The sequence below is a fragment of the Conger conger genome, chromosome 9 (genome assembly GCF_963514075.1).
Source record: "Conger conger chromosome 9, fConCon1.1, whole genome shotgun sequence".
Lineage (NCBI taxonomy): Eukaryota > Metazoa > Chordata > Actinopteri > Anguilliformes > Congridae > Conger > Conger conger.
The window spans coordinates 6,377,158-6,388,184 of record NC_083768.1 but is presented as its reverse complement, the minus strand read 5'-3'; the positions used below and the strand labels follow the sequence as shown (position 1 = coordinate 6,388,184).

Genomic DNA, 11,027 nt, shown 5'->3' with positions numbered 1-11,027 from the left:
TAGAGGGAAGTACAATTTCAACTGCTACCAGTACAACAAAGATAAGGACCAGGGCCAATTTGAACAAGCAAACAAACGCAAAAGTATGACCAAACTCCTTAACTAGCCCTTAAACACTGCTTACCTGGCCAAACTAAAATACTGATACACAAAAAAGTAAATCACAGAAAGACAACAATTAAGGTTCACAGGGAGGTAGGGAGGGACGGGGAGTGGTGCTGCTTGAAGGTGGGAAGAGATTCTACAGTTCTGACCTCAATGGGGAGTTCATTCCACCACCGTGGAGCCAGAACAGACAGTAGTCGTGAGCGTGAGGTGGAGGTTCGGAGAGGGGGAGGTGCCAAGCGGCCTGTGGAGGCTGAACGAGGAGGTCTGGCAGGGGTGTAGGGTCTGATGATTTTTTGTAGGTAAGCAGGGGAAGACCCCTTAACTGCTTGGAAGGCTAGCACAATATGGAGTATAGTGTCTGTGAGAAAATTACACTCAGGAAAGAGACCGCAGTGATTCCAAGGGAAAAAATCACAGCATAATGAAACGCATCCCATAAACATGAGCAATGTTAACAAGAGCATGAAAAATGCATAGATTCTTTCCCCCCAAACAGTGTGCACGCGGGTGTGTGTGTGTGTGTGTGTGTGTGTGTGTGTGTGTGTGTGTGTGTGTGTGTGTGTGTGTGTGTGTGTGTGAGAGAGTGTGAGAGAGTGTGAGAGAGTGTGAGAGAGTGTGAGAGAGTGTGTGAGAGTGTGAGAGTGTGTGAGAGTGTGTGAGAGTGTGTGAGAGTGTGTGAGAGTGTGTGAGAGTGTGTGAGAGAGTGTGAGAGAGTGTGAGAGAGTGTGAGAGAGTGTGAGAGAGTGTGAGAGAGTGTGAGTTGATGTTGACTCTGCCTCTTGATTGGGCAGAATGAAATGACAGCGGAGGAGAAGAGGCGGACCCACCAGAGGGAGCTGGCCAATCAGATGAACGAGGAGGCAAAGCGGCGCCTGACGGAGCAGAAAGGAGAGCAGCAGATCCACAAGTCAGTCACACTGCTCAGCCAATCAGACAGGGCTGGGGGCGTGGTTATGTAGTCTGTGGCTGTGTCCTCAATCGCATAATAAATACTGTATCTGTATATTGTCGTATTTAAGGGAGCTTTCGTATACAAGTAAAAAAAAAAGTATGATGGATTTTCGATCCTACGTAGTCATAGAAACGCACACTACCTTAAGCCCAGTGCAAGTTGATGATGGCAGCTACTTTGTGTGACTGGGAAAGGAAAGCGGGCGGAAAAGTAATAATTAAAAAGTTTTAAAAGTCTGAACACCGCGCTCCCGGTTGCTCGGGTCGTCACCTGCGCAGTGCATTCTGGGATAGCCGTGCCAGTGTGTTGTCCAGGGCTTTACCGAGCGCAGACCCGTATGACTCTGGCCTACATTCCTCACCGTGCTCCAGGGCTCGGAAATCCAACGTCTCGTACAAGAGCGTGTCCCAGATGCCCCGGGAGCGCGACATTCGGGAGATGAAGATCTTCATCGATAAGAAGTACGAGACCGTCGTCATGCCCGTCTTCGGCATCGCCACGCCCTTCCACATCGCGACCATCAAGGTAGGCCCCGCCCCCACAACCACAGGCCCCGCCCCCACTGCCACAGGCCCCACCCCCACAACCACAGGCCCCGCCCCCACGACCACAGGCCCCGCCCTCACGGCCACAGGCCCCGCCCCAACGACCACAGGCCCCGCCCCCACGACCACATGCCCCGCCCTCACGGCCACAGGCCCCGCCCCCACGACCACATGCCCCGCCCTCACGGCCACAGGCCCAACGCACAATGTGCAGATCAAACACAGGAAGTGTGAAGAGGACAGTACAGTTCCGAGTGTGACCATACAGATACAATAAGAACCCTTGAAGAATACATCAACTTACAAACTAGCATACCACAGTTGGCAGCTGTGAATACCCCGACTACAGCGCGGGTTGTTGTGTAAGCAGTTTAAATTGGTGTGTAAACTGTGTAGTTAGGTGTGTAAGAGGTGCTCTTGTCCCTCCCTGCAGAACATCAGCATGTCGGTGGAGGGCGACTACACCTACCTGAGGATAAACTTCTACGTCCCCGGCAGCTACCTGGGCCGACAGGAGGGAAACATCTTCCCCAACCCAGAGGCCACCTTCGTCAAGGAGATGTGAGTGTGTGTGTGTGTGTGTGTGTGTGTGTGTGTGTGTGTGTGTGTGTGTCATTCTCTGTTGAGTGTGTGTGTGTGTGTCATTCTCTGTTGAGTGTGTGTGTGTGTGTGTGTGTGTGTGTGTGTGTGTGTGTGTCATTCTCTGAGTGTGTACGGTCTCCATGACAACCTGTCGCCGTGTGCGCCATCTCTCCCGGCAGAACGTACCGCGCCTCTAACCTCAAAACGGCGGGCGACCCCTCGGTGCCCTCCGCCAACCTGCAGAACGCCTTCCGCATCATCAAGGAGGTGCAGAAGCGCTACAAGACCCGGGAGGCCGAGGAGAAGGAGAAGGAGGGCATCGTCAAGCAGGACTCGCTGGTCATCAACCTCAACCGCTCCAACCCCAAGCTCAAAGACCTCTACATCCGCCCCAACATCGCCCAGAAGAGGATGCAGGGCTCGCTGGAGGCCCACACCAATGGTGAGGTGTATTGAGATGAGGGAAACAGGAAGTGAGGTGTATTGAGATGAGGGAAACAGGAAGTGAGGTGTATTGAAAGGAGGGAAACAGGAAGTGAGGTGCATTGAGATGAGGGAAACAGGAAGTGAGGTGTATTGAGATGAGGGAAACGGGAAGTGAGGTGTATTGAAAGGAGGGAAATGGGAAGTGAGGTGCATTGAGATGAGGGAAACAGGAAGTGAGGTGTATTGAGATGAGGGAAACGGGAAGTGAGGTGTATTGAGATAAGGGAAACAGGAAGTGAGGTGTATTGAGATGAGGGAAACAGGAAGTGAGGTGTATTGAGATAAGGGAAACAGGAAGTGAGGTGTATTGAGATGAGGGAAACAGGATGTGAGGTGTATTAAGATGAGGGAAACAGGATGTGAGGTGTATTGAGAGGAGGGAAACAGGAAGTGAGGTGTATTGAGATGAGGGAAACAGGAAGTGAGGTGTATTGAGATGAGGGAAACAGGAAGTGAGGTGTATTGAGATGAGGGAAACGGGAAGTGAGGTGTATTGAGATGAGGGAAACAGGAAGTGAGGTGTATTGCGATGAGGGAAACAGGAAGTGAGGTGTATTGAGATGAGGGAAACGGGAAGTGAGGTGTATTGAGATGAGGGAAACGGGAAGTGAGGTGTATTGAAAGGAGGGAAACAGGAAGTGAGGTGCATTGAGATGAGGGAAACAGGATGTGAGGTGTATTGAGATGAGGGAAACAGGATGTGAGGTGTATTGAGATAAGGGAAACAGGAAGTGAGGTGTATTGAGATGAGGGAAATGGGAAATGAGGTGTATTGAGATAAGGGAAACAGGAAGTGAGGTGTATTGAAATAAGGGAAACAGGAAGGGAGGTGTATTGAGATGAGGGAAACAGGAAGTGAGGTGTATTGAGGTGAGGGAAACAGGAAGTGAGGTGTATTGAGATGAGGGAAACAGGAAGTGAGGTGTATTGAGGTGAGGGAAACAGGAAGTGAGGTGTATTGAGATGAGGGAAACAGGAAGTGAGGTGTATTGAGGTGAGGGAAACAGGAAGTGAGGTGTATTGAGATGAGGGAAACAGGAAGTGAGGTGTATTGAGGTGAGGGAAACAGGAAGTGAGGTGTATTGTGATGAGGGAAACAGGAAGTGAGGTGTATTGAGCTAAGGGAAACAGGAAGTGAGGTGTATTGAGCTAAGGGAAACAGGAAGTGAGGTGTATTGAGATAAGGGAAACAGGAAGTGAGGTGTATTCAGATGAGGGAAACAGGAAGTCTCTCATGAGTTCCTTCTCTCCGCAGGGTTCCGTTTCACCTCAGTTCGTGGGGACAAGGTGGACATCCTGTACAACAACATCAAACACTCCGTATTCCAGCCCTGTGACGGAGAAATGATCATCGTCCTGCACTTTCACCTCAAGGTGTGTGAGTGTGAGTGTGAGTGTGAGTGTGAGTGTGAGTGTGAGTGTGAGTGTGAGTGTGAGTGTGTGAGTGAGTGAGTGTGTGTGTGTGTATGCGCATGAGTGCACGCGTGCGTGTGAGTGTGTGTGCGTGCGCGTGTGAGTGTGCGTGAGTGTGCCTGTGTACGAGTGAGCGTGTACTGGATCATATCTGTGCGTGTTGCACGCTGGCTGTGCGCGTGTGAGTGAGTGTGTGCGTGTTCCCCTCTCGCAGAACGCGATCATGTTTGGGAAGAAGCGGCACACGGACGTGCAGTTCTACACGGAGGTGGGCGAGATCACCACGGACCTGGGCAAGCACCAGCACATGCACGACCGCGACGACCTCTACGCCGAGCAGATGGAGCGCGAGATGCGGCACAAGCTCAAGTCCGCCTTCAAGAACTTCATCGAGAAGGTGGAGACGCTCACCAAGGAGGCGCTGGAGTTCGAGGTCCCCTTCCGAGACCTGGGGTACGACAGGCCAGCTCCGGGGGGCCCGTGACGCCTCTGTAAATTGGTGCAGGGGGGCATTTTGGGTGTAGCACGGTGTACTTTGGGTGTTCACATCCGATTCAAGGAGTAGGGGGTGAGTAGTGACAGTAGTAGTGTGGAGTAGGGGGTCAGTAGTGACAGTGGTAGTGTGGAGTAGGGGGTCAGTAGTGACAGTAGTAGTGTGGAGTAGGGGGTCAGTAGTGACAGTAGTAGTGTGGAGTAAGGGGGTCAGTAGTGACAGTAGTAGTGTGGAGTAAGGGGTCAGTAGTGACAGTAGTAGTGTGGAGTATGGGGTCAGTAGTGACAGTAGTAGTGTGGAGTAGGGGTCAGTAGTGACAGTAGTAGTGTGGAGTAGGGGGTCAGTAGTGACAGTAGTAGTGTGGAGTAGGGGGTCAGTAGTGACAGTAGTAGTGTGGAGTAGGGGGTCAGTAGTGACAGTAGTAGTGTGGAGTCGGGGGTCAGTAGTGACAGTAGTAGTGTGGAGTAAGGGGTCAGTAGTGACAGTAGTAGTGTGGAGTAGGGGGTCAGTAGTGACAGTAGTAGTGTGGAGTAAGGGGTCAGTAGTGACAGTAGTAGTGTGGAGTAGGGGGTCAGTAGTGACAGTAGTAGTGTGGAGTCGGGGGTCAGTAGTGACAGTAGTAGTGTGGAGTAGGGGGTCAGTAGTGACAATAGTAGTGTGGAGTAAGGGGTCAGTAGTGACAGTAGTAGTGTGGAGTAGGGGTCAGTAGTGACAGTAGTAGTGTGGAGTAGGGGGTCAGTAGTGACGCGGGCGTTCCTCTGTGTGCAGGTTCCAGGGCGCCCCCTACAGGAGCACCTGCCTGCTGCAGCCCACCTCCAGCTCTCTGTGCAACGTCACCGAGTGGGTGAGTGTGAAAGTCCCAAAGGACGAGGGCAGGATTCAGTCACTCCGATTCGTTCTCCTCTCTTAACCCCACCCCCACCGAGCTCCCGTTTGGCACCGACTCGCTGTCGACCAATCGGAACTGGCTCGCTGTCGACCAATCGGAACTGACTCGCTGTCGACCAATCGGAACTGACTCGCTGTCGACCAGTCGGAACTGACTCGCTGTCGACCAATCGGTACCGACTCCTCACTTGCTTTCGTCCAATCAGCACAGATTCCTCATTCGCTGTCGACCAGTCAGCACTGACTCACCGTCGCCCAATCGGGACTCACTCACTGTGCCACAGCCAGATCTGACCTACTGACCCACACTATTTATTTATTTTCTTTCACATGAGAAATGTCTATTTTCTGTGTATTATCAACTGATAGTCAAACCGAAGACATTCTCTCCGTTAACCTCCCCCCTCCAGCCCCCGTTCGTAGTGACTCTCGACGAGCTGGAGTTGGTCCATTTCGAGCGAGTGCAGTTCCACCTGAAGAACTTTGATGTGGTGATCGTCTACAAGGACTACAGCAAGAAGGTCACCATGATCAACGCCGTGCCCGTCAACTCCCTGGACCCAATCAAGGAGTGGCTGAAGTAAGGCCCCGCCCACTTCATGTGACCCGACTCTGGCTGGTCACATGACTGTGAACATCGTTTTGGTCCACATGGGGTCTTTTTGACCCAGAACTTGACAACACTGTAAACACATAACCCCTGTGGGGCTCCACCCCTGTGAACACATTCTCTCTCGCATGCACTCTCTTTTACTCTCACACACACTCTTTCTCACAGGCGGCACGGATGGTGCGGTGTTTAGCACTGCACCCTCACAGCAAGGAGGTCCTGGGTTCGAATCCCCATCGGCCAGGGCCTCTCTGTGCGGAATTTGCATGTTCTCCCCGTGTTTGCATGTTTTTCCTCCGGGTACTCCGGTTTCCTCCCACAGTCCACAAAGACATGCAGGTTAGGCTGATTGGAAAGTCAAAATTGCCCGTAGGTATGAGTGTGTGAGTGTGTGGTGTGTGTGCCCTGCGATGGACTGGCGACCTGTCCGGGGTGTATTCCTGCCTTTCACCCAATGTATGCTGGGATAGGCTCCAGCCCCCCTGCGACCCTGTTCAGGATAAGCGGGTTAAGAAAATGGATGGATGGATGGACTCTTTCTCACACACACACACATACTCCCTCTCTCTCTCTATCTCCCCCCCCCCCCCCCCCCCTCTCCCTCTCTCAGTTCCTGTGATATTAAGTACACGGAGGGAGTGCAGTCTCTGAACTGGACCAAGATCATGAAGACAATTGTGGACGACCCCGAGGGGTTTTTTGAGCAGGGCGGCTGGTCCTTTCTGGACCCGGAGAGTGAGGTAAGCCCGCCCACAGACACGCCCTCTTCTAAGCCCCTCCCACAACTCCTCCAACAGCATCATCCATTGCTGGAGCTGACAATCTGCGTATGTGTTTGTGTCTGTGTTTCTGTGTCTGTCTCTGTGTCTCTTTGTCGTGTGTGTGTGTGTCTCTCTGTCGTGTGTGTATATCTGTCGTGTGTGTGTGTGTGTGTGTATGTCTGTCGTGTGTGTGTGTGTGTGTGTGTGTGTGTGTGTGTGTGTGTGTGTGTGTGTGTGTGTGTGTGTATCACAGGGAAGCGGAGGGGAAGGAGGAGACTCTGAATCTGAAATGGAGGATGAGACCTTCAACCCTTCAGCTGAGGAAGACGAGGAGGAGGAGGTGGACAGTGATGAAGATTACTCCTCCGAGACTGAGGACTCCAGTATGTTATATACTTCTGCACCCAAACTAACAATACAGTCAAACCAATCGCTGTATCATACACACCCAAACTAACTACAGTCAAACCAATCGCTGTATCATACACACCCAAACTAACTACAGTCAAACCAATCGCTGTATCATACACACCCCAACGAACTACAGTCAAACCAATCGCTGTATCATACACACCCAAACGAACTACAGTCAAACCAATCGCTGTATCATACACACCCAAACGAACTACAGTCAACCCAATCGCTGTATCATACACACCCAAACGAACTACAGTCAAACCAATCGCTGTATCATACACACCCAAACGAACTACAGTCAAACCAATGGCTGTATCATACACACCCAAACGAACTACAGTCAAACCAATCGCTGTATCATACACACCCAAACGAACTACAGTCAAACCAATCGCTGTATCATACACACCCAAACGAACTACAGTCAAACCAATCGCTGTATCATACACACCCAAACGAACTACAGTCAAACCAATCGCTGTATCATACACACCCAAACGAACTACAGTCAAACCAATCGCTGTATCATACACACCCAAATGAACTACAGTCAAACCAATGGCTGTATCATACACACCCAAACTAACTACAATCAAACCAAGGACTGTATCGTATACACCCAAACCAATGCTACAATCAAACCAAGGGCTGTATCATACACACCCAAACCAATGCTACAATCAAACCAAGGGCTGTATCATACACACCCAAACCAATGCTACAGTCAAACCAAGGACTGTATCATACACACCCAAACCAATGCTACAATCAAACCAAGGGCTGTATCATACACACCCAAACCAATGCTACAATCAAACCAAGCCGTTGGTTAGTTACTTGTTCTTTATGGAATGTATAAAGAACATTTACACAAAGTTTGAGCTAAATTTGAGCAGTCAACTCCCACACCTTTTTTTCACGTAATGACCCAGAACAGTGAACAGGGTTCCCTCTCTCTGTCTCTCCCTTTCTCACTCCCTCTTTCTCTCTCAGACTACAGCGCTTCTCTGGGATCAGAAGAGGAGAGTGGGAAGGACTGGGATGAGCTAGAAGAGGAGGCCAGGAAAGGTGAGTCCTTAGTCATGTGACCCCCCAAGAAAACACGGCCGTAGTCACGTGGCCCCTAAGAAACAAGCCCTAGTCACGTGACCCCAGGAAAAGAGCCCCCGGCGACGCGGTGGCGCAACAGGCTAAGACGCAGCAGACTTGCAGTTTGCTGCAGTTGCACACCGGGGACCGGGGTTCGATTCTCGGTCCTGCCAAAAGCCAAGTTTGGCCGGCTCACGTGGGGCAGCAATAATTGGCTCGCTGCTCCAGAGGGAGGGACTTGGCAGGGTTATTAGATCGCCGAACAATAAGCACCTCGGGCGCCTCGGAATCACGGCAACGGGCACGAGACGAGACGGCTTGAAGAAGGCGTGTCGCTCTCATTCGGGCCGCCGAGGGACGGGGTACGGGCGGCACATCTAATACGACTACCTCCAATTGAATCAGACGAGGTACAATTGGCTACCAAATTGGGAGAAAAAGGGAAAAATCTGAAGAAAAAAAAAAGAAGAGCCCCCGTCATGTGACCCCAAGAGAACACAGCCCTAGTCATGTGATGGGGGAGGGGGCAGAGAGAAGGATGCTGATTTCTTTTTACAGATAAAAACACTCAACATAATTCCCCCATTTTGACACCTGGTCTTCCCCCCCCCCCCCCCCAGCGGACAGAGAGAGTCAGTATCAGGAAGTAGAGGAGACCACCACCAGCAGGAAGAGGAAGGGCCGGTCAGCTCCGCCCCCCAGCAGCAAGAAGAAGAGACGCCACTGAACCTTGTCCTGAACTATGTACATATGAACACGCATACACTGTACACAGGCATATGAACACACATACTGTACACAGGCATATGAACACACATACTGTACACAGGCATATGAACACACATACTGTACACAGGCATATGAACACACATACTGTACACAGGCATATGAACACACATACTGTACACAGGCATATGAACATACATACTGTACACACATGAACATGCATACACTGTACAGACGCATATAGACATACACACACTACACACATAAACATACATATGCTGTACACAGGCATATAAACATACACACTGTGCACATGAGTAAACACTGTACACACATATAAACACACATACACTGTACACAGGTGTATGAACATACTGTACACACAAACATATGCACACTACACACACACACACACACGCATACATTCTGTACATATGCATATGAACATTCATACACTGCACACACGCAAACATACATACACTGTACACATGCGTATAAACATACATTCACACACACAGGCCTACATACATCGCATTTGCATTCACACACTCGTTTCATGCACACACATAATCTACACACACACACACACACACACCTGTTTTTCGTACCTTTTCTCTTTCCATTTTCGTTCAGTAGGGTTTGTGAACTCTGTTGTATTGTTAATTATAATATCTAGTTTACAGTTTGTTTTTTTTTGGGGGGGGGGGGCGTTTTGTTTTTGTAATAAAATTAAAATTAAGGAAAGATGCTAAAACGGTGTGTGCTGTGGAGCTGCTGTGGAACCCAGTTGCAATACCGTCTAGTCTGGTTGAAAGCTTGAGCAAGAATCGGGAATACTGTACGCGAGTGGCTGCTGCTGACAGGCCTGCGCGCTCGCGGGGCCGCCGGGAGGTTTGTCTCGCGACGCTAAACGTCAGCCCGATGGGCTCCAACGTTGGCTCGTTGTTCTCGGCTTCTGCTCGTCGTGCCAGTCTTCTGCTCGTTGTTCTCGGCTTCTGCTCGTCGTGCCAGTCTTCTGCTCTTTGTGCCAGGCTTCTGCTCGTTGTGCCAGGCTTCTGCTCGTCGTGCCAGTCTTCTGCTCTTTGTGCCAGTCTTCTGCTCTTTGTGCCAGGCTTCTGCTCTTTGTGCCAGTCTTCTGCTCGTTGTGCCAGTCTTCTGCTCGTTGTGCCAGGCTTCTGCTCTTTGTGCCAGGCTTCTGCTCTTTGTGCCAGGCTTCTGCTCTTTGTGCCAGGCTTCTGCTCGTTGATCTCGGCTTCTGCTCGTTGTGCCAGGCTTCTGCTCGTCGTGCCAGGCTTCTGCTCATTGTGCCAGGCTTCTGCTCATTGTTCTCGGCTTCTGCTCGTTGTTCTCGGCTTCTGCTCATCGTGCCAGGCTTCTGCTCATCGTGCCAGGCTTCTGCTCATCGTGCCAGGCTTCTGCTCATCGTGCCAGGCTTCTGCTCGTTGTTCTCGGCTTCTGCTCATTGTTCTCGGCTTCTGCTCGTCGTGCCAGGCTTCTGCTCGTCGTGCCAGGCTTCTGCCCGTTGTTCTCGGCTTCTGCTCATCGTGCCAGGCTTCTGCCCGTCGTGCCAGGCTTCTGCAGTTCTGTGATCGGAGGGTCTGTGTCGGGACTACGGTGGTGAAGGTGAAGACGTTGAATCTAAAGGGTTTTCCAGGCTGAGGGTGCCTGTAGGCTTGCGCTGGTTAATCTGTGGGAGTGCGCCGGTTTGAGCCGGGTGGTGCTGTCATCGGGGGTGAGGATGGGGAGACCTTTCTGTGAAGGTAAGTTTATGCCAAGAGAGACTTTTAAGACTTGCAGGTACATAGCATTTCTGCAGGTGTGTGTGTGTTTGTACAGGTGTGTGCCCGTCACTGACTGCAGGTGTGTGTGTGTACAGCTGAATTTGTTATCATGATACCAGCCTGCATTCCCTTGTTTGCATATTATTTTAATAGTATTTTTGTAGCACTGATTTGAA

The 11,027-nt window shown here is 50.9% G+C and overlaps 1 protein-coding gene across 2 annotated transcripts in view; it reads left to right on the top strand.

Moving 5' to 3' along the window:
- The window catches only part of supt16h (SPT16 homolog, facilitates chromatin remodeling subunit), a 16,789-nt gene extending 7,643 nt beyond the window's left edge, over nucleotides 1-9,146 (top strand). For both annotated transcript variants that reach the window (XM_061253447.1, XM_061253446.1), the window contains exons 14-25: nucleotides 900-1,015; nucleotides 1,432-1,585; nucleotides 2,039-2,166; nucleotides 2,367-2,629; nucleotides 3,929-4,047; nucleotides 4,301-4,539; nucleotides 5,348-5,423; nucleotides 5,878-6,047; nucleotides 6,688-6,817; nucleotides 7,092-7,221; nucleotides 8,249-8,323; nucleotides 8,965-9,146. In XM_061253447.1, coding sequence (XP_061109431.1) covers nucleotides 900-1,015; nucleotides 1,432-1,585; nucleotides 2,039-2,166; nucleotides 2,367-2,629; nucleotides 3,929-4,047; nucleotides 4,301-4,539; nucleotides 5,348-5,423; nucleotides 5,878-6,047; nucleotides 6,688-6,817; nucleotides 7,092-7,221; nucleotides 8,249-8,323; nucleotides 8,965-9,071 — 1,707 coding nt within the window. In that variant the 3' untranslated portion in view covers nucleotides 9,072-9,146. The remainder of the gene's footprint in view (nucleotides 1-899; nucleotides 1,016-1,431; nucleotides 1,586-2,038; nucleotides 2,167-2,366; nucleotides 2,630-3,928; nucleotides 4,048-4,300; nucleotides 4,540-5,347; nucleotides 5,424-5,877; nucleotides 6,048-6,687; nucleotides 6,818-7,091; nucleotides 7,222-8,248; nucleotides 8,324-8,964) is intronic.
- The last annotated feature ends 1,881 nt before the right edge of the window (nucleotides 9,147-11,027 follow it).